Below are 23,981 nucleotides of genomic sequence, written 5' to 3' on the forward strand. Positions count from 1 at the left end.
AAGCAGAACTTAATATTTGGTACAGAAACCTTTCTTTGCAATTACAGAGATCATACGTTTCCTGTAGGTCTTGACCAGGTTTGCACACACTGCGGCAAGGATTTTGTCACACTCCTCCATACAGACGTTCTCCAGATCCTTCAGGTTTCGGGGCTGTCGCTGGGCAATACGGACTTTCAGCTCCCTCCAAATATTTTCTATTGGGTTCAGGCCACTCCAGGACCTTGAGATGCTTCTTACGGAGCCACTCCTTAGTTGCCCTGGCTGTGTGTTTCGGGTCGTTGTCATGCTGGAAGACCAGCCACGACCCATCTTCAATGCTGTTACTGAGGGAAGGAGGTTGTTGGCCAAGATCTCGCGATACATGGCCCCATCCATCCTCCCCTCAATACGGTGCAGTCGTCCTGTCCCCTTTGCAGAAAAGCATCCCCAAAGAATGATGTTTCTACCTCCATGCTTCACGGTTGGGATGGTGTTCTTGGGGTTGTACTCATCCTTCTTCTTCCTCCAAACACGGCGAGTGGAGTTTAGACCAAAAAGTTCTATTTTTGTCTCATCAGACCACATGACCTTCTCCCATTACTCCTCTGGATCATCCAGATGGTCATTGGCAAACTTCAGACGGGCCTGGACATGCGCTGGCTTGAGCAGGGGGACCTTGCGTGTGCTGCAGGATTTTAATCCATGACGGCGTAGTGTGTTACTAATGCTTTTTTTTTTGACTGTGGTCCCAGCTCTCTTCAGGTCATTGACCAGGTCCTGCCGTGTAGTTCTGGGCTGATCCCTCACCTTCCTCATGATCATTGATGCCCCACGAGGTGAGATGTTGCATGGAGCCTCAGACCGAGGGTGATTGACCGTCATCTTGAACTTCTTCCATTTTCTAATAATTGCGCCAACAGTTGTTGCCTTCTCACCAAGCTGCTTGCCTATTGTCCTGTAGCCCATCCCAGCCTTGTGCAGGTCTACCATTTTATCCCTGATGTCCTTACACAGCTTTCTGGTCTTGGCCATTGTGGAGAGGTTGGAGTCTGTTTGATTGAGTGTGTGGACAGGTGTCTTTTATACAGGTAACGAGTTCAAACAGGTGCAGTTAATACAGGTAATGAGTGGAGAACAGGAGTGCTTCTTAAAGAAAAACTAACAGGTCTGTGAGAGCCGGAATTCTTTCTTACTGGTTATTGATCAAATACTTATGTCATGCAATAAAATGCAAATGAATTACTTAAAAATCATAAAATGTGATTTTCTGGATTTTTGTTTTAGATTCCGTCACAGTTGAAGTGTACCTATGATAAAAATTACAGACCTATACATGCATTGTAAGCAGGAAAACCTGCAAAATCGGCAGTGTATCAAATACTTGTTCTCCCCACTGTATATTTGTATATATTTATACAGTACCAGTCAAAAGTTTGGACATACCTACTCACCCAAGGTTTTTTCTTCATTTTTACTATTCTTTAACATTGTCCATTGCTTGTGTTTCTTGCCAATGCAAGTCTCTTCTTCTTATTGGTGTCCTTTAGTAGTGGCTTCTTTGCAGCAATTCAACCATGAAGGCCTGATTCATGCTGTCTCCTCTGAACAGTTGATGTTGAGATGTGTCTGTTACTTGAACTGTGAAGCATTTATTTGGGCTGCAATTTCTGAGGCTGGTAACTCTAATGAACTTATCCTCTGCAGCAGAGGTAACTCTTCCTTTCCTGTGGCGGTCCTCCTGAGTGCAAGTTTCATCATAGCACTTGATGTTTTTTTGCGACTGCACTTGAAGAAACTTCCTTGAAATTTTCCGGATTGACTGACCATGTCTTAAAGTAATGATGGACTTTCGTTTCTCTTTGCTTATTTGAGCTGTTCTCGCCATTATATGGACTTGGTCTTTTACCAAATAGGGCTATCTTCTGTATACCAACCCTACCTTGTCACAACACAACTGATTGGCTGAAACGCATTAAGAAGGAAAGAAATTCCACAAATTAACTTTTAAGAAGGCACACCTGTTAATTGAAATGCATTCCAGGTGACTACCTCATGAAGCTGGTTGAGAGAATGCCAAGAGTGTGCAAAGCTGTCATCAAGGCAAAGGGTGGCTACTTTGAAGAATCTCAAAAATAAAATATATTTTGATTTGTTTAACACTTTTCTGGTCACTACATGATTCCATATGTGTTATTTCATAGTTTTGATGTCTTTACTACAATGTAGAAAATAGTAAAAATAAAGAAAAATCCTTGAATGAGTAGGTGTGTCCAAACTTTTGACTGGTACTGTACATGTCCCAACCAGAAGCCATGGGTTAGAGGCAACATCCGCACCAAGCTAAAGGCTAGAGCTGCCACTTTCAAGGAGCGGGACACTAATCTGGACGCTTATAAGAAATCCCACTATGCCCTCAGACGAACCATCAAACAGGCAAAGCGTCAATACAGGACTAAGATGGAATCCTACTACACCGGCTCTGACGCTCGTCGGATGTATTTGTATTTGTATTTATTAGGGATCCCCATTAGCTGCTGCTAAGGCTGGGGTCCAAACATTAAAGCACTTACATTACATATAAACAAAAGATAAAACAGTACATCATATAACATTATTACACCACTACATATCTACAATACAAAATGTTTAATATCACAATGTGTGCATATGCATGTGTCTGTACCTTTGTCTCTTCACAGTCCCCATTGTTCCATTTTCACCTGATTCTACTGCTTGCATGATGGGGCTTGCAAACTTTTATGGACTACAATGGGAAACCCAGCCGCGAGCTACCCAGTGACGCAAGCCTACCAGACGAGCTAAATGTATTTTATGCTCACTTCGAGGCAAGCAACACTGAAGCAAGCATGAGAGCACCAGCTGTTCCGGACGACAGTGTGATCCCGCTCTCAGTAGCCGATGTGAGCAAGACCTTTAAACAGGTCAACATTCACAAGGCCGCGGTGCCAGACGGATTACCAGGATGTGTACTCAGAGCATGCGCGGACCAACTGGCAAGTGTCTTCACTGACATTTTCAACCTCTCCCTGACCAAGTCTGCAATACCTACATGTTTCAAGCAGACCACCATAGTCCCTGTACCCAAGAAAGCGAAGGTAACCTGCACAACAGATCCACAGATTATGTAATCTCAATCGCACTCCACACTGCCCTTTCCCACCTGGACAAAAGGAACACCTATGTGAGAATGCTGTTTATTGACTACAGCTCAGCGTTGAACACCATAGTGCCCACAAAGCTCACCACTAAGCTAAGGACCCTGGGACTAAACACCACCCTTTCTGACGGGCCGCCCGCAGGTGGTAAGGGTAGGCAACAACACATTTGCCACGCTGATCCTCAACACGTGGGCCCCTCTGGGGTGCGTGCTTAGTCCCCTCCTGTACTCCCTGCTCACCCACGACTGCGTGGCCAAGCACGACTCCAACACCATAATTAAGTTTGCTGACGACACAACAGTGGTAGGCCTGATCACCGACAACGATGAGACAGCCTATAGGGAGGAGGTCAGAGACCTGGGAGTGTGGTGCCAGGACAACAACCTCTCCCTCAACATGAGCAAGACAAAGGAGCTGATCGTGGACTACAGAAAAAGGAGGGCCAAACACGCCCCCATTCACATCGACGTGGGCTGTAGTGGAGCGTGTCAAGAGTTTCAAGTTCCTTGGTGTCCACATCACCAACAAACTATCATTGTCCAAACACACCAAGACAGTCGTGAAGAGGGCACGACAACACCTTTTCCCCCTCCTTCGGCATTGGCGTTTTGGTGCAGCCCCGAGATGAATAGAGCTGCCTCGGGAAGTTCAAACAAAGGATCCAGGTCAGGGAAGTTGAATTTCTGGTGAGTGACCGCCGATCTAATATCCAAAAGTTATTTCTGGCTGTAGATCGTACAAGAAACGTTCTGAGTAAATAATGTAAGAAAAATTTAAAATTAATAAAAAAATAATATGTTGGCTAGGAGCTAGAAACAGGACGACCGTGTCTGTCGGTGCCATCAGAATTTGTTCTTAACTGACTTGCCTAGTTAAATAAAGGTTACAAAAAAAACAAAAAACAAAATCCCTGGGATAGCCTGCTGATACACACTGAGACTGATTTAGGAGGAGTGATGAGATTGCAGAGTTTGGGTCATAACTGTTAGTTTCTTCGGGGGTCACGAATGGAATGGGATCTTAACATATTGCTCATGTGTCTTGTCTTACAGAACTAATTTAGAACTAATCTAGTGTGAGTTATATACGTCTTAAATTCTATTTAATGCATCGTCATCGATGCATGACCATGCTCCCGAGTGGCGCAGCGGTCTAAGGCACTGCATCTCAGTGCTAGAGGCGTCACTACAGACCCTGGTTCGATCCTGGGCTGTATCACATCCTGCCGTGATCGGGAGTCCTATAGGGCGGTGCACAATTGGCCCAGCGTCGTCCAGGTTAAGGGAGGGTTTGGCCGGGGTAGGCCGTCATTTTAATTAAGAATTTGTTCTTAACTAACTTTGTTCTTAACTGACTTGCCTAGTTAAATAAAACATTACAAAAATATGGGTCCTATCATGACGGGTCAAATATCACCAAATATCAGGTTCACATTAGAAACCCCTGGACACTTAGGACATGGCTGACCCTGATCTGCCTTCCTCCCTCTCTTCTCGCCCCTTATCTCTCCCTCCCTCTCTCTCTCTTCTTGCCTCGTATCTCTCCCTCCATCTCTCCCCCCTAACTCCCTCCCTGTCCCATACCTCTTTGTGCCACAGGCATCAGGGCAGGTGGGGCATTTCTCGCAGGTGTCCCCGAAGGCCCCTGGTTCAGTGCACTGGCAGCGCCCACACGCACAGCTGCCTCGCCCGCTGCAGATTTGCCCGTCGTCAGATACACAGGATGAGGTGTCAGTGGAGCAGTTACAGTTGTCCCCGATATAGCCCGCATGGCACTTACACTCTCCACAGTGGCACTCTCCGTGACCTGAGGAAGAGAGGACAGAGGAGGGAGATTGTGAGGATAGTTCTTCAAACAGAGTTTCAAATGGTATAAAAACTGGTCAATACGTTGGCGCCAATGTGATTTACACAAGATAACAAAAAACACAGAGATAAAATAATTTCTGAGACAAAGTGATTTGAAAAAATACACATCCATGTTCACACTTCTACAATAGGCCATTATCTTGAGAGGAAGAATTTCCAAACATTAACAAACCATCTGTAGACAATACAGCCAATCACACACACTTCATAATCTGCTTAACCCAAACTGTTATGGATCACAAAATCTGTGAAAAGCTGTTTCCTGGCCAGAAATGCATCTCCAGTGATGAACAACTAGACTGGATCACTTTCAGTCAGTCATTTCAGTCAGAGGAGAGCTTGGGCCTCTAATGCCGACAACGAGCCATGAAACACTAACAGTCTTTATAGGCTCAGTGGAGTCAAAATGCATTTCCCCCCCCCGTTTTATATCATATTGTACAACAGCTGATGAAACTAACAGTGTAAAATTGTGAAAATATTTTATCAGTGTTATTTCCTGACACTGTAGTTGCTGGTTGAAAATACAATCTACATAGGACCTTCTAATCAGCAGGTTTGCATGGGCGGGAGTTTCGGCTTTCAATGGTGACATTACCATGCAGTAAATTGGTTAATAGACCAATAAAAAGAGAGTTCCAAACCTCTCTGCCAATAACAGCTAATTTTCAGTTTCCCCCTCCCCACTCAGACCACTCCAAGACAGCCCTAGTAAAATTCTTGCTTGAGAATTATTTTTGCTAAAAAGCTATTTTTTGCCAATTTTAATGGAAATCTATCACAGTAAGGTACTTAATTGTTACCAAGAAATTATTTGATATCAATATAAAAATGGCTGCATTGGGCCTTTAATGGAACAAAGCTTATCGATATCGGAAGCTAGGAACCAGAGGTCAACCAAGCGGTAGCCCAAGGGTGTGATGTCACAGTGGAAATAATCACTGTTCAAATACTGACTTGTCTTAGTAGCGGCCCTGTGTCAGTGTGTGTGTGTGTGTGTGTGTGTGTGTGTGTGAGAGAGATGGGGTGGCCTTGTGGCAGATCTCACAGTAACAACAGAGAAGGTTGGGTTCTTCAGGCAAGAGAAAGAACAGCTGTAATTAAGCCCCAACTGCCGTGCTTCCACGATGACTTTAAACCAGTTGTTTCCACAAGGCCCCACAACGAGAGCGTTCACACTATGCCGCTGAAAAAAAGCAAAAGGCAACCAGCACAGAAGCAGAGAGATGGCAAGCCTCACTGTTACACAATTAGTCTACTTTTGATGATCAAAGACCAATACAATAGAAAATAACAAAATCTGAAATAAAGCAACTTAAAAGGCCACGTTTGGGACAGAGGCACTAGACAGGGGGGTTAGTCTGACCTGGAAGTCTAACAGCACAGCTGTTGAACTGAGCCCCACCACACCACAGCTGGTAGCTGGAGGTTACTGTCTGAGGTGGGAGTCTACTGCTGTAGGAGAGTACAGGAGGTAGAACTGATCTGCTCCCAGATCTGCTCCTACAGACCTCAACCCCGTTCAACCCTGTGAGCTCTAGTAAAAAGCAGGATGTCTTCCTTATGGAACAGAGTGACCTCGAAGGTTCTTTAGAATCTCCACCTGCAATACTTATCTATCTAGACATGGGATAGATGTAGCTGTAGCTCAGTTGGTAGAGCATGGCGCTTGCAACGCCAGGGTAGTGGGTTCGGTTCCCACGGGGGGCCAGTATGAAAATGTATGCACTCACTAACTGTAAGTCGCTCTGAATAAGAGCATCTCCAAAATGACTTAAAAAAAATAAAAAAAATAACAAAGTAAGGGGACACTGGGACAGGCCTTTATTGCGTGAGACAGAGCTTTCTCAGGCCCCTTCTAACAGAGAAAAAGCCAAGTCTGGTCTGATCTTCCAAGAAAGCTCTCCTAATGCAATCCAGCTGTTTTTGCCTAGTTCTCCCTCTCCTCTAATAGCAGGAGAATTCCTCTGAGATTAGGTATTAGGAGAGCCTTCCCTCATTTGGCTTATAATCTGGTGATCCCTGCGCGCACGACCCACGTGGAGTTCCAGGCTCCGGCAGCTTCTGGAACTGCCGTTCTGCGGCCAACAAGGCAGAGTTCATCTCAGCCTATGCTACCCTCCAGTCCCTCGACTTCTTGGCGCTGACGGAAACATGGATTACCACAGAAAACACTGCTACTCCTACTGCTCTTTCCTCGTCTGATCATGTGTACCCCGAGAGAATCTGGTCAGCGCGGCGGTGGCACAGGAATCCTCATCTCTCCCAAGTGGACATTCTCTCTTTTTCCCCTGACCCATCTGTCTATCTCCTCATTTGAATTCCATGCTGTCACAGTCACTAGCCCATTCAAGCTTAACATCCTTGTCATTTATCGCCCTCCAGGTTCCCTTGGAGAGTTCATCAATGAGCTTGACGTCTTGATCAATTCCTTTCCTAAGGATGGCTCACCCCTCACAGTTCTGGGTGACTTTAACCTCCCTACGTCTGCCTTTGACTAATTTCTCTCTGCCTCCTTCTTTCCACTCCTTTCCTCTCTGCCTCCTTCTCCCCCCCCCCTACTCACAAGGCAGGGCTTGACCTCATCTTTACTAGATGCTGTTCTTCTACTAATCTCACTCCAACTCCCCTCCAAGTCTCCGACCACTACTTTGTATCCTTTTCTCTCTCGCTCTCCTCCAACACTACTCACTCTGCCCCTACTCAGATGGTAATGTGCCGTCACAACCTTCGCTCTCTCTCTCCCGCTACTCTCTCCTCTTCCATCCTATCATCTCTTCCCTCTGCTAAATCCTTCTCCCTCCGATCTCCTGATTCTGCCTCCTCAACCCCCCTCTCCTCCCTTTCTGCATATTTTGACTCTCTATGTCCCCTATCCTCCCGGCCGGCTCGGTCCTCCCCTCCTGCTCTGTGGCTTGACGACTCATTGCGAGCTCACAGAAGAGGGCTCCGGGCAGCCGAGCAGAAATGGAGGAAAACTAGACTCCCTGCGGACCTGTCATCTTTTCACTCCCTCCTCTCTACATTCTCTTCCTCTCTTTCTGGCTGCTAAAGCCACTTTCTACCAATACATTTCAAGCCTCTGCCTCTAACCCTAGGAAGCTCTTTGCCACCTTCTCCTCCCTGCTGAATCCTCCTCCTCCTCCCCCTCCCTCCTCCCTCTCTGTGGATGACTTTTCAAAATGGTTGACGACATCCGATCCTCATTTATTAAGTCAAATGACACCGCTGGTCCTGCTCACACTGCCCTACCCTATGCTTTGACTTCTTTCTCCCCTCTCTCTCCAGATGAAATCTTGCGACTTGTGACGGCCGGCCGCCCAACAACCTGCCCGTTTGACCCTATCCCCTCCTCTCTTCTCCAGACCATTTCTGGAGACCTTCTCCCTTACCTCACCTCGCTCATCAACTCATCCTTGACCGCTGGCCATGCCTTCCGTCTTCAAGAGAGCGATAGTTGCACCCCTCCTCAAAAAACCTACACTCGATCCCTCCGATGTCAACAACTACAGACCAGTATCCCTTCTTTCTTTTCTCTCCAAAACTCTTGAGCGTGCCGTCTGAAGCCAACTCTCCTGCTATCTCTCTCAGAATGACCTTCTTGATCCAAACCAGTCAGGTTTCAAGACTGGTCATTCAACTGAGACTGCTCTTCTCTGTGACGGAGGCTCTCCGCACTGCTAAAGCTAACTATCTCTCCTCTGCTCTTATCCTTCTAGACCTATCTGCTGCCTTTGATACTGTGAAACATCAGATCCTCCTCTCCACCCTCTCCGAGTTGGGCATCTCCGGCGCTGCTCACTCTTGGATTGCGTCCTACCTGACAGGTCGCTCCTACCAGGTGGCATGGCGAGAATCTGTCTCCGCACCACGTGCTCTCACCACTGGTGTCCCCCAGGGCTCAGTTCTAGGCCCTCTCCTATTCTCTCTATACACCAAGTCATTTGGCTCTGTCATATCCTCACATGGTCTCTCCTATCATTGCTACGCAGACGACACACAATTAATTTTCTCCTTTCCCCCTTCTGATAACCAGGTGGCGAATCACATCTCTGCATATCTGGCAGACATATCAGTGTGGATGTCGGATCACCACCTCAAGCTGAACCTTGGCAAGACGGAGCTACTCTTCCTCCCGGGGAAGGACTGCCCGCTCCATGATCTCGCCATCACGGTTGACAACTCCATTGTGTCCTCCTCCCAGAGTGCAAAGAACCTTGGCGTGACCCTGGACAACACCCTGTCGTTCTCCGCTAACATCAAAGTGGTGACCCAATCCTGCAGGTTCATGCTCTACAACATTCGCAGAGTACAACCCTACCTCACACAGAAAGCGGCACAGGTCCTAATCCAGGCACTTGTCATCTCCCGTCTGGATTACTGCAACTCGCTGTTGGCCGGGCTCCCTGCCTGTGCCATTAAACCCCTACAACTTATCCAGAACGCTGCAGCCCATCTGGTGTTCAACCTTCCCAAGTTCTCTCATGTCACCCCGCTCCTCCGCACACTCCACTGGCTTCCAGTTGAGGCTTGCATCTACTACAAGACCATGGTGCTTGCCTACGGAGCTGTGAGGGGAACGGCACCTCCTTACCTTCAGGCTCTGATCAGACCCTACACCCAAACGAGGGCACTACGTTCATCCACCTCTGTTCTGCTAGCCCCCCTACCTCTACGGAAGCACAGTTCCCGCTCAGCCCAGTCAAAGCTATTCGCTGCTCTGGCACCCCAATGGTGGAACAAGCTCCCACATGACACCAGGACAGCGTAGTCACTGACCACCTTCCGGAAACACTACAAAACCCTACCTCTTTAAGGAATACCTGGAATAGTATAAAAGTAATCCTTCTACCCCTCCCTCCCCCACCCACCCATAAAAAAAATTGGTTGTCCCACTGGCTATCATAAGTTGAATGCACAAATGTGTAAGTCGCTCTGGATAAGAGCATCTGCTAAATGATGTAAATGTAAATAATAAACTTTACAGACTGGACAACAGGGAGCTAACAAACCAGCCTGAACATTACAGCACAACAACAGAGCTGAACTGCTAGCATACAGATTGCTGCTTCATCTATGGAACACCTACTAGGGTTATTTTGTTAAAGTTGTTCTAGAATCTAGAGAAGGATTCCATTCTGTTGTGGGACAGTAGAGATGTACACAGACTGACAGACAGGGCAGAGAATGTAGGCCACCTAACAAATTGAATTAGTGCTGTCTATTGGAGTAGGATGTTCACTTTGTTTTAAGGGCATACATCTCAATCATGGGTCATGAGTTCCAGCTTGAAGTGCCCCTTGGAAAGATGGTGCCTAAAAGCAATAAAAAGACAAAGCCTAAAATACGCTTTTCAAAATTAAAGAGGACAGTCGTTAAAGCCCTTTCAATTTGATCATAAACATATACATTGCCTTCAGACAAAAGGATGAATTGCCTTCATACCCCTTGACTTATTCCATATTTAGTTGTGTTACAGCCTTAACTCAAAATGGATTAACTATATATATATTTCTTACCCATCTCCACACAATACCCCATAATGACAAAGTGAAAACATGTTTTTAGAAATTGTAGCAAATGTATTGAATATGAAACACCTTTGGCAGCGATTACAGTCTTTCTGGGTAAGTCGCTAAGAGATTTCCACACCTGCATTGTGCAACATTTGCCCATTATTATTTTCAAAATTCTTCAAGCTGTCAAATTGGTTGTTGATCATTGTTAGACAACCATTTTCAGGTCTTGCCACAGATTTCCAAGTAGATTTAAGTCAAAACTGTAACTCAGCCACTCAGGAACATTCATGGTCTTCTTGGTAAGCAACTCCAGTGTAGATTTGGCCTTGTGTTTTAGGTTATTGTTCTGCTGAAAGGTGAATTCATCTCCCAGTGTCTGGTGGACAGCAGACAACCAGGTTTTCCTCTAGGATTTTACCTGTGCTTAGCTCCACTCCATATTAAATTTTTTATGCAGAAAAACTCCCCAGTTCTTAACAATTACAAGCATACCCATAACATGATGCAGCCACCACTATGCTTGAAAATATGGAGATTGATACTCAGTAATGTGTTGTATTGGATTTGCCCCAAACATAACACTTTGTATTCAGGAAAAAAAGTGAATTGCTTTGCAATAATAATAAATAAATAACAATTTAGGGGGTAGATCAGCTTAATATTGCAGATAGATTGTAACTTCCATCAATGTAATTGTCTGCATCACTTCCAATCCCCCATGTTTTTATGGACAGTACCAAAACAAATGATCTAATGATTCTATCTCTTCACAGAAAAATCTGCAGAGCTGGGAAGATTGTATCCCCCATATAAATAACATTATATTGGTAGCAAGAATTTTATATAATAATTTAAATTGAAAGATTCTAAGTTTTGAATCCGGTGTCGTTTTGCGTATCAGTTCTAAAAACACTATGCCATGGGATCGGTATGTCAAAAATCTCTTCCCAACTATTTTGCAATCTATATGGGACGGCTGTCAATCCTTTGGTCCTTAAATGAAACTGGTATACTTTTTTATTTATCACAGTTTTCTTTAACCAATTATGTTCTTTAATGCAAGGCCGACAGACAAGTTCCTTACTTACATTTTTTTTACAGTATTACTTAGTGCCTTGTTGCAAACAGGATACATGTTTTGGAATATTTTTTATTCTGTACAGGCTTCCTTCTTTTCACTCTGTCAATTAGGTTAGCATTGCGGAGTAACTACAATGTTGTTGATCCATCCTCAGTTTTCTCCTATCACAGCCATTAAACTCTGGAACTGTTTTAATGTCACCATTGGCCTCATGGTGAAATCCCTGAGTGGTTTTCTTCCTCTCCGGCAACTGAGTTAGGAAGGACGCCTGTATCTTCGTAGTGACTGGGTGTATTGATACACCATCCAAAGTGTAATTAATAACTTCACCATGCTCAAAGGGATATTCAATGTCAGCTTTTTTTTAAAAACCCATTTACCAATAGGTACCCTTCTTCGCGAGGCATTGGAAAACCTCCCTGGTCTTTGTGGTTGAATATGGGTTTGAAATTCACTGCTCGACTGAGGGACCTTAAAGATAATTGTATGTGTGGGGTACAGAGATGAGGTAGTCATAAAAAAATCATGTTAAACACTATTATTGCACACAGAGCGAGTGCAATTTATGTGACTTGTGAAGTACATTTGTACTCCTGAACTTATTTAGGCTTGCCATAACAAAGGGGATGAATACATTTTTAATGAATTTGTAATATATACAGCTGTGGAAAAAATTAAGAGACCACTGCAAATGTTTCTTAAATCAGCATCTCTACATGTATGACAGCCATTCCATTCCAGTGTCTGTTGAATTCCATCACAGGCACACCTCATTCTACTGAACTAGGTACTGATTAGGTGATCACATGAACCAAATCTTATTTAACGAGGAAAAGTATAAAAACCACTGCTGTGGTCATCACTATCCTCTTGCAATAGGACCAGCTGGATGGCAAAAACAGTGCTAACAGTACCTCAAAAGTAATGTTAATCAAAAAGTAACTATTGACCATGCCAAAAGAGTTGAAAAGGAAAGTTTTGAGTGAGGAAAAGAAGGGTTCAATTCTGGCTTTACTGGCAGAGGTATATAGAGAGCGTCAGGTTGCTTCCATCCTTAAAATTTCAAAGACGGCGGTTCATAAGAACAAGGTCAAGCAGCAGACATTGGGGACAACAAAGCTACAGACCGGCAGAGGGCGAAAACGACTCTCTACTGACCGGGATGACCGCCAACTCATTCGAATGTCACTCAACAACCGTAGGATGACATCAAGTGACCTACAAAAAGAATGGCAAACGGCAGCTGGGGTGAAGTGCACGGCGAGGACGGTTTGAAACTAGGGGTAGGGCTGAAGTCGTGCAAAGCTAGAAAAAAGCCCTTCATCAATGAGAAGCAAAGAAAAGCCAGGCTGAGGTTTGCAAAAGACCATAAGGATTGGACCATAGAGGACTGGAGTAAGGTCATCTTCTCTGATGAGTCCAATTATCAGCTTTGCCCAACACCTGGTCGTCTAATGGTTAGACGGAGACCTGGAGAGGCCTACAAGCCACAGTGTCTCGCACCCACTGTGAAATTTGGTGGAGGATCGGTGATGATCTGGGGGTGCTTCAGCAAGGCTGGAATCGGGCAGATTTGTCTTTGTGAAGGACGCATGAATCAAGCCACATACAAGGTTGTCCTGGAAGAAAACTTGCTTTCTTTTGCTCTGACATTGTTCCCCAACTCTGAGGATTGGTTTTTCCAGCAGGACAATGCGCCATGCCACACAGCCAGGTCAATCAAGGTGTGGATGGAGGACCACCAGATCAAGACCCTGTCATGGCCAGCCCAATCTCCAGACCTGAACCCCATTGAAAACTTCTGGAATGTGATCAAGAGGAAGATGGATGGTCACAAGCCAACAAACAAAGCCGAGCTGCTTGAATTTTTGCGCCAGGAGTGGCATAAAGTCACCCAACATCAATGTGAAAGACTGGTGGAGAGCATGCCAAGACGCATGAAAGCTATGATTGAAAATCAGGGTTATTCCACCAAATATAAATTTCTGAACTCTTCCTAAGTTAAAACAGTAGTATTGTGTTGTTTAAAAATGAACATTAACTTATTTTCGTTGCATTATTTGAGGTCTGACAACACTGCATATTTTTTGTTATTTTGACCAGTTGTCATTTTCTGCTTTATATGACAATATTTATATTTGGAATTTGGGAGAAATGTTGACAGTAGTTTATAGAATAAAACAAAAATGTTATTTTTACCCAAACACATACCTATAAATAGTAAAACCAGAGAAACTGATAATTTTGCAGTGGTCTCTTAATTTTTTCCGCAGCTGTAAATACAGTATCTCACAAAAGTGAGTACACCCCTCACATGTTTGTAAATATTTGAGTATATCTTTTCATGTGACAACACTGAAGAAATGACACTTTGCTACAATGTAAAGTAGTGAGTGTACAGCTTGTATAACAGTGTAAATTTGCTGTCCCCTCAAAATAACTAAACACACAGCCATTAATGTCTAAACTGCTGGCAACAAAAGTGAGTACACCCCTAAGTGAAAATGTCCAAATTGGGCCCAATTAGCCATTTTCCCTCCCCAGTGTCATGTGACTCGTTAGTGTTACAAGGTCTCAGGTGTGAATGGGGAGAAGGTGTGTTAAATTTGGTGTCATCACTCTCACACTCCCTCATACTGGTCACTGGAAGTTCAACATGGCACCTCATGGCAAATAACTCTCTGAGGATCAGAAAAAAAGAATTGTTGTTCTACATAAAGATGGCCTGGGCTATAAGAAGATTGCCAAGACCCTGAAACTGAGCTGCAGCACTGTGGCCAAGACCATACAGGGGTTTAACAGGACAGGTTCCACTCAGAACAGACCTCGCCATGGTCGACCAAATAAGTTGAGTGCACGTGCTCAGCGTCATATCCAGAGGTTGTCTTTGTGAAATAGACGTATGAGCGCTGCCAGCATTGCTGCAGATGTTGAAGGGGTGGGGGGGTCAGCCTGTCAGTGCTCAGACCATACGCCGCACACTGCATCAAATTGGTCAGCATGGCTGTCGTCCCAGAAGGAAGCCTCTTCTAAAGATGATGCACAAGAAAGCCCGCAAACAGTTTGCTGAAGACAAGCAGACTAAGGACATGGATTACTGGAACCATGTCCTGTGGTCTGATGAGACCAAGATAAACGTATTTGGTTCAGATGGTGTCAAGCGTGTGTGGCGGCAACCAGGTGAGGAGTACAAAGACAAGTGTGTCTTGCTTACAGTCAAGCATGGTGGTGGGAGTGTCATGGTCTGGGGCTGCATGAGTGCTGCCGGCACTGGGGAGCTACAGTTAATTGAGGGAACCATGAATGCCAACATGTACTGTGGCATACTGAAGCAGAGCATGATCCCCTCCCTTCGGAGACTGGGCCGCAGGGCAGTATTCCAACATGATAACGACCCCAAACACACCAAGACGACCACTGCCTTGCTAAAGCAGCTGAGGGTAAAGGTGATGGACTGGCCAATCATGTCTCCAGATCTAAACCCTATTGAGCATCTGTGGGGCATCCTCAAACGGAAGGTGGAGGAGTGCAAGGTCTCTAACATCCACCAGCTCCGTGACATCGTCATGGAGGAGTGGAAGAGGACTCCAGTGGCAACCTGTGAAGCTCTGGTGAACTCCATGCCCAAGAGGGTTAAGGCAGTACTGGAAAATGATGGTGGCCACACAAAATATTGACACTTTGGGCCCAATTTGGACATTTTCACTTAGGGGTGTACTCACTTTTGTTGCCAGCGGTTTAGACATTAATGGCTGTGTGTTGTGTTATTTTGAGGGGACAGCAAATGTACACTGTTATACAAGCTGTACACTCACTACTTTACTTTGTAGCAAAGTGTCATTTCTTCAGTGTTGTCACATGAAAAGATATACTCAAATATTTACATAAATGTGAGGGGTGTACTCACTTTTGTGAGATACTGTATATACAGTGGGGAGAACAAGTATTTGATACACTGCCGATTTTGCAGGTTTTCCTACTTACGAAGCATGTAGAGGTCTGTAATTCTTATCATAGATACACTTCAACTGTGAGAGACGGAATCTAAGAAAAAAATCCAGAAAATCACATTGTATGATTTTTAAGTAATTAATTTGCATTTTATTGCATGACATAAGTATTTGATCACCTACCAACCAGTAAGAATTCCGTCTCTCACAGACCTGTTAGTTTTTCTTTAAGAAGCCCTCATGTTTTCCACACATTACCTGTATTAACTGCACCTGTTTGAACTCGTTACCTGTATAAAAGACGCCTGTCCACACACTCAATCAAACAGGCTCCAACCTCTCCACAATGGCCAAGACCAGAGAGCTGTGTAAGGACAAATAAAATTGTAGACCTGCACAAGGCTGGGATGGGCTACAGGACAATAGGCAAGCAGCTTGGTGAGAAGGCAACAAATGTTGGCGCAATTATTAGAAAATGGAAGAAGTTCAAGATGATGGTCAATCACCCTCGGTCTGGGGCTCCATGCAAGATCTCACCTCGTGGGGCATCAATGATCATGAGGAAGGTGAGGGATCAGCCCAGAACTACATGGCAGGACCTGGTCAATGACCTGAAGAGAGCTGGGACCACAGTCTCAAAGAAAACCATTAGTAACACACAACGCCGTCATGGATTAAAATCCTGCAGCGCACGCAAGGTCCCCCTGCTCAAGCCAGCGCATGTCCAGGCCCATCTGAAGTTTGCCAATGACCATCTGGATGATCCAGAGGAGGAATGGGAGAAGGTCATGTGGTCTGATGAGACAAAAATATAGCTTTTTGGTCTAAACTCCACTCGCCGTGTTTGGAGGAAGAAGAAGGATGAGGACAACCCCAAGAACACCATCCCAACCATGAAGCATAGAGGTGGAAACATCATTCTTTGGGGATGCTTTTCTGCAAAGGGGACAGGACGACTGCACCGTATTGAGGGGAGGATGGATGGGGCCATGTATCGCGAGATCTTGGCCAACAACCTCCTTCCCTCAGTAAGAGCATTGAAGATGGGTCGTGGCTGGGTCTTCCAGCATGACAACGACCCGAAACACACAGCCAGGGCAACTAAGGAGTGGCTCCATAAGAAGCATCTCAAGGTCCTGGAGTGGCCTAGCCAGTCTCCAGACCTGAACTCAATAGAAAATCTTAGGAGAGAGCTGAAAGTCTGTATTGCCCAGCGACAGCCCCGAAACCTGAAGGATCTGGAGAATGTCTGTATGGAGGAGTGGGCCAAAATCCCTGCTGCAGTGTGTGCAAACCTGGTCAAGACCTACAGGAAACGTATGATCTCTGTAATTGCAAACAAAGGTTTCTGTACCAAATATTAAGTTCTGCTTTTCTGATGTATCAAATACTTATGTCATGCAATAAAATGCAAATTAATTACTTAAAAATCATACAATGTGATTTTCTGGATTTTTGTTTTAGATTCCGTCTCTCACAGTTGAAGTGTACCTATGATAAAAATTACAGACCTCTACATGCTTTGTAAGTAGGAAAACCTGCAATTTCGGCAGTGTATCAAATACTTGTTCTCCCCACTGTATATATATATATTGTGATGTCACGAGAGGCTGTGTCCTGGAGGGACGTTACATCCCCCTGAGGTGGCTGCAAACCCAGACAGCTATGGCTCCATCTGCTGGTATGGTCGGGAACCCCACCCCTCTATGGCCAATCTTCCCACGCAGCTGAAACAAATGAGGAGCTGATGAGCTGAAGGTTTGGGAAGGGAAGAGACACAGTCTCCAACCTGGGCTCTCTGGAGGACAAGAGTGCTGCCCGTCCACTTCCATGAGGAATATAAGGATTTGGAGATACTTACCTTTGGGAAATACTCCCCTTTGGATATATGCACCTGTGGAAATACGTGTGGGACATTTGGAAGGACGTTTTGCTGGGTTGGCCACTAGCTGCAACGTGGAATACAGTAAGACTGGGGAAAAGTTATTTGAGCGAGGAGAGTTATGATTTTGGATGTGGAAGAGACATCCCTGAACTGTTAACCCTTAAAGAGCCACCAGAGAACAGAATTGTGTTATACTTTCGTTAGTTTCCCAAGACCTTTAATAAAATCCTTGTTTTGGTTGAACCTGGTCTCCTTGCACTACTTGAGCAATCCCGCTGAAAGCTGTGTAGCCTCTCGTGACGTCACAGATGGTGGAGAATACAGGCACGCTCAAGCGTTAATAGTGCATGTCAGAGGAGGATACCGAAGGTTTGATCACCCAGTTTTCCAAGTTGGCCGTAGGCTCCCCGCCGACTGAAATGGAGGACATATTGAAAGCCCTTGTTGCTGGCCAGCAAGCCCAGATGCAAGCAACCGTGGCTCTCTTGGAGGAGCAAAAGACAGCCAACCTTCTGAAGGCAGAGGAATTGCAGTTGCAGAGACAGATGGTTGTCCAAAATACCCGCCCAATAAAGGCAAGTGACTTTATATCTAAGATGGGAGCTACCGATGACATTGAGGCATACCTGCATGCATTTGAGGCCACGGCCACTAGGGAAGCCTGGCCCAAGCAACAGTGGGTTGGTCTGTTAGCCCCCTTTCTAACCGGAGAATCGCTGAATGCTGTCCGGGACCTGGGCCCTGACCAGGTTACTGACTATGATGCCCTGAAGTCTGAGATCCTCAGCAGATATGGACTCACAAAGTTTGGTATGGCCCAGCGCTTTCACAGCTGGATCTTCCAACCAGACCAACCTCCTCGGGCGCAGATGCATGAACTTGTCCGAATCGCAAGGAAATGGCTGGATCCGCAGAGGAATACAGCAGCGGCGGTGGTGGAGGCCGTTGTGGTGGATCGTTACCTACGCGCCCTGCCTTATGAGGCAAAACGGTTCATCAGTCAACAGGCCTTGACCACGGCTGATCTGACTGTGGAAGCTGTGGGAAAGTACCAGGCCACAGCGGAGATGCTGAATGCTTCCCGAAAAGACCCCAGGAGGGCGGCCCCACCACAAATGGGAAGAACCCGTCCAAAGGACCCCAAGGTCTCGAACCCAGCCACGTCAGGACTTATCCCGGCTCCAGGGGGAGCCAGAAACCAGGCGGGTCCAAGAAGAGTACACCAGGAGGGGGAAACTCGACAGTGTTACCGGTGTGGGGAGATGGGACATATCTCCTGGCAGTGTGGGAAACCAGCCGATGAACCTATGCCCACTGCGGAGTCCTCCAGCTCAGCACCCACACACCGTTTTGCCTCGCTCTTGGGAGTCGTAGATGGCGGCCCAGATCGACCCCCCACCTGCCCGGTAACTGTGAATCACCATGATGTGGAGGCCTTACTGGATTCTGGTAGCCGGGCCACCCTGGTGCGTAAGGATTTGGTGGGCCCAACGTGTCTGACCCCGGGGAAAGTCCTCCCAGTTTCCTGTGTCCATGGGGACACCAGAGAATACCCCATTACTGAACTTACAATGACCAGCACACGGGGAACCATACACACGACGGCGGGGGTGGTTGATTCCCTCCCCGTCCCTGTCCTAATTGGACGAGACTGCCCAGCCTTTTACCCACTCTGGAGAGAGTCTCAGGAGAGGATAACCCGAGTACCTCGGAACCGGAGAGGCAAGACTCATCCTGGGAAGGCTCCGGTGCAATCCTCCGAGTTACTCACTCCCGCCCGGGCTCTGATAGGGATGGCAGGTGCCCAGACCGACACAGAGACGGAGCTACAGAATCTGGACAAAGAACTGTCTGGTCTGAAGGGGACCGCTGAGAGGTATCGTTTGTTAAAGCAACAGTTAGACATGAAGACAGAAGAGTTAGATATCCTCCAGGCTAAACTCCAACAGAGCTCCTTCCCTAAGCAACAGGAGGAGCTGGAGAGGCTGCGCAGGACCATCGAGGAGTGTGAGGAGACCCTGCGCAGTAGTAAGGAGGTCCAGAAGAAGGCAGAGGAGAAGTACAAGGTGTTGGAGAACAAGATGAAGAATGCGGAGGCAGAGAGAGAGAAGGAACTGAAAGCTGCTCAACAGAAGCTAAACTCTGCTAAAACCAAGGCGGATGCGTTCAGTAAGAAACTCAAGGAGAGACAACAGGAGGCTGAGTCCCTGGTCCTAGAGTTGGAGGAGTTGAAGAGAGAGCAGTCTGGCAAGCACCACGGCAATGCGGACGCCCTCTCCCGGCGTGATGCCTTCTTCGCTGCCTTTACCCGACGAGGACGTCGGTCCCGAGGAGGGGGATGTGTGATGTCACGAGAGGCTGTGTCCTGGAGGGACGTTACATCCCCCTGAGGTGGCTGCAAACCCAGACAGCTATGGCTCCATCTGCTGGTATGGTCGGGAACCCCACCCCTCTATGGCCAATCTTCCCACGCAGCTGAAACAAATGAGGAGCTGATGAGCTGAAGGTTTGGGAAGGGAAGAGACACAGTCTCCAACCTGGGCTCTCTGGAGGACAAGAGTGCTGCCCGTCCACTTCCATGAGGAATATAAGGATTTGGAGATACTTACCTTTGGGAAATACTCCCCTTTGGATATATGCACCTGTGGAAATACGTGTGGGACATTTGGAAGGACGTTTTGCTGGGTTGGCCACTAGCTGCAACGTGGAATACAGTAAGACTGGGGAAAAGTTATTTGAGCGAGGGAGAGTTATGATTTTGGATGTGGAAGAGACATCCCTGAACTGTTAACCCTTAAAGAGCCACCAGAGAACAGAATTGTGTTATACTTTCGTTAGTTTCCCAAGACCTTTAATAAAATCCTTGTTTTGGTTGAACCTGGTCTCCTTGCACTACTTGAGCAATCCCGCTGAAAGCTGTGTAGCCTCTCGTGACATCACAATATATATATATATATATATATATATATATACACAGTGAAGGAAAAAAGTATTTGATCCCTATCTATAATTTTAATGGTAGGTTTATTTGAACAGTGAGAGACAGAATAACAACAAGAAAATACAGAAAAACGCATGTCAAAAATGTTATAAATTGATTTGCATTTTAATGCGGGAAATAAGTATTTGACCCCCTCTCAATCAGAAAGATTTCTGGCTCCCACAAGTCTTTTATACAGGTAACGAGCTGAGATTAGAGCACACTCTTAAAGGGAGTGCTCCTAATCTCAGCTTGTTACCTGTATAAAAGACACCTGTCCACAGAAGCAATCAATCAATCAGATTCCAAACTCTCCACCATGGCCAAGACCAAAGAGCTCTCCAAGGATGTCAGGGACAAGATTGTAGACCTACACAAGGCTGGAATGGGCTACAAGACCATCGCCAAGCAGCTTGGTGAGAAGGTGACAACAGTTGGGGCGATTATTCGCAAATGGAAGAAACACAAAAGAACTGTCAATCTCCCTCGGCCTGGGGCTCCATGCAAGATCTCACCTCGTGGAGTTACAATGATCATGAGAACGGTGAGGAATCAGCCCAGAACTACACAGGAGGATCTTGTCAATGATCTCAAGGCAGCTGGGACCATAGTCACCAAGAAAACAATTGGTAACACACTAAGCCGTGAAGGACTGAAATCCTGCAGCGCCCGCAAGGTCCCCTGCTCAAGAAAGCACATATACAGGCCCGTCTGAAGTTTGCCAATGAACATCTGAATGATTCAGAGGAGAACTGGGTGAAAGTGTTGTGGTCAGATGAGACCAAAATCGAGCTCTTTGGCATCAACTCTACTCGCCGTGTTTGGAGGAGGAGGAATGCTGCCTATGACCCCAAGAACACCATCCCCACCGTCAAACATGGAGGTGGAAATATTATTTGATTTGGGGGTGTTTTTCTGCTAAGGGGACAGGACAACGTCACCGCATCAAAGGGACGATGGACGGGGCCATGTACCGTCAAATCTTGGGTGAGAACCTCCTTCCCTCAGCCAGGGCATTGAAAATGGGTTGTGGATGGGTATTCCAGCATGACAATGACCCAAAACACACGGCCAAGGCAACAAAGGAGTGGCTCAAGAAGAAGCACATTAAGGTCCTGGAGTGGCCTAGCCAGTATCCAGACCTTAATCCCATAGAAAATCTGTGGAGGGAGTTGAAGGTTCGAGTTGCCAAATGTCAGCCTCGAAACCTTAATGACTTGGAGAAGATCTGCAAAGAGGAGTGGGACAAAATCCCTCCTGAGATGTGTGCAAACCTGGTGGCCAACTACAAGAAACGTCTGACCTCTGTGATTGCCAACAAGGGTTTTGCCACCAAGTACTAAGTCATGTTTTGCAGAGGGGTCAAATAATTATTTCCCTTATTAAAATGCAAATCAATTTATAACATTTTTGACATGCGTTTTTCTGGATTTTGTTGTTGTTATTCTGTCTCTCACTGTTCAAATAAACCTACCATTAAAATTATAGACTGATCATTTCTTTGTCAGTGGGCAAACGTACAAAATCAGCAGGGGATCAAATACTTTTTTCCCCTCACTGTGTATATATATATATATATATATATATATATATATATATATATATATAAACAATTCCACTTTGACATTATGGAGTATTGTGTGTAGGCCAGTGACCCAAAATCTAAATTTTCAACATTTTCATTTCAAAATGTTGAAAAAGTGAAGGGGTGTGAATACCTTCTGAAGGCACTGTACAGCGTGTGTAAGAAGTTTCTAGTAAGTGGAATTTGCTTTTCTTTATTAATATTTACCCCAAAATTGCCCTGAGTGAGTAGTAACCTAACACATTTACAGAAGTGTCACATACACCAGGGCCTGTTTTAAAGGGTTCATGCTGTTGTTTATAAGGACCATATTTTAAGAGGTGAAAAAGTTGAGTCTGGTCAGATTAAAATCGTTCCTTTGGTTTACGGTCACGTCGCCGCGCTCAATGACTGTGGGTTACTGGTGGCGGCCAGTAGCACAACCATGATGGGTGTGTGTGTGTGATTTACTATCCTTGTGGGTACCAGAAGTCCTCACACAAGGATAGTAAAACAAGGAAAATGTTCCTGGTCCCCACGTGAAAAAATTATATTTTAGGCTTAGGGGTTAGGTTTAGGGTTACAATTAGGGTTAGGGTTACAATTAAGGTTGGGGTTAGAGGTTACAGGTAGGTTTGGAGTTAGGGTTAGGTATAGTTTCAGGGTTAGGGGTCTGGGTCTGGGTTAAGGTTAGGCTTACGGTTGTTTAGGGTTATGGTTAGGTTTAAGGTTAAGGCTAGATTTAGGGTTAGGAAAAATAGGATTTTGGATGGGAATCTATTCTTTGGTCCACACAAGGATAGCAATACAAAACTGTTTTTGTGTGGTGTGGGTGCCTCCTTGGTCTGGTGGCTGAGTCACTATGAGAGAGGCCTGGGAACATGTCCTTAAGAGAGAGCACTGCACCTCTGGGAAGTTCATAGGTAGAGACTGAATCTCCCTTTATAGTGCACTCCTTTTGACCTGGACCCAGTGCTCTGGTAGAAATGTGTGTACTTTAAAGGGAATAGTGTACCATTTGGGACACAGTCTGAGGCAAGATTACAGTAGATTAATCTTGGAGGTAATGCTCACTTTACTGTCTACCTAGCACACCGCTGTCTCAATGTTACGGCTTCTACTGTATGATATTGTTTTCAAACACTGAGGCAAGTCCTGACGCGCTGCCATCACACCCGTTTCCTCCATTGCTCTCTGCTCTGCTGCTCATTATTAAATGTGTGTGTGTGTGTGTGTGTGTGAGAGAGTGTTTCATGTAACAGTGACGAGGTTCCTAGATGAGGATCAGTAGAGCTGGTTTAATGCTGTGTAATCCTGTATGTAATGCCCCAGTGAGGGATATCAAGTACTTATTCTGATAGCATCAGGGTCTTTGATACCATTTGAGCACTTCCTTTGTAAGATCAGCACTGGTTGACTCATGGTCACAGAGCCCTACTAACTAACCTTTGTCCCTGTGTGACCTTTTACATCATAGGACCAGCTAGCTACAAGATGTAGATAGAGAAGAACATTAATCATCTACCTCACAATGCCTGCAGTCACTTGGGTACTGTAGGTATATTATTTTGTGGACAGACACGTAGTGTTTGTCAACAGACTGTGGGATGTGACGACTAACAAGGACTTTTGTTTGGTACTAAGTTTTTTCTGTCACTGATAATTTAGACAAATCACGATTTCGTAGGTGTTCGCATCTTTAGTAGGCTTGGACGGTATCCATAGTCATACCTTCATACCGACCTTGTGCCATCCCGGGATATTCGGTAATACCGGAACTCAAAACAAGGACCGCTATTTTCAAACCCTGGAGAGCCTCTGTAATCCGAAGGTTAGCAACGCTAACAAGTACATGTAAAATCATGTAGAAAATGCTAAATATATGCTAACAAGCGCATTGCGAACATTTTATACAGTCTCTGATATAAGCTATTTGTAGGAGAGACATCCCAGCTCCTACAGTTACACAAGTG

General features: G+C 45.6%; 1 protein-coding gene across 3 annotated transcripts in view; it reads right to left on the reverse strand.

Annotated features, from left to right (window-relative positions):
* LOC121554961 (integrin beta-5) overlaps window positions 1-23,981 on the reverse strand; it is an 89,092-nt gene that overhangs the window by 13,670 nt on the left and 51,441 nt on the right. For all 3 annotated transcript variants that reach the window (XM_041868694.2, XM_041868695.2, XM_041868693.2), the window contains one exon: window positions 4,745-4,967. In XM_041868694.2, coding sequence (XP_041724628.2) covers window positions 4,745-4,967 — 223 coding nt within the window. The remainder of the gene's footprint in view (window positions 1-4,744; window positions 4,968-23,981) is intronic.

Source organism: Coregonus clupeaformis, chromosome 40 (genome assembly GCF_020615455.1).
Source record: "Coregonus clupeaformis isolate EN_2021a chromosome 40, ASM2061545v1, whole genome shotgun sequence".
Lineage (NCBI taxonomy): Eukaryota > Metazoa > Chordata > Actinopteri > Salmoniformes > Salmonidae > Coregonus > Coregonus clupeaformis.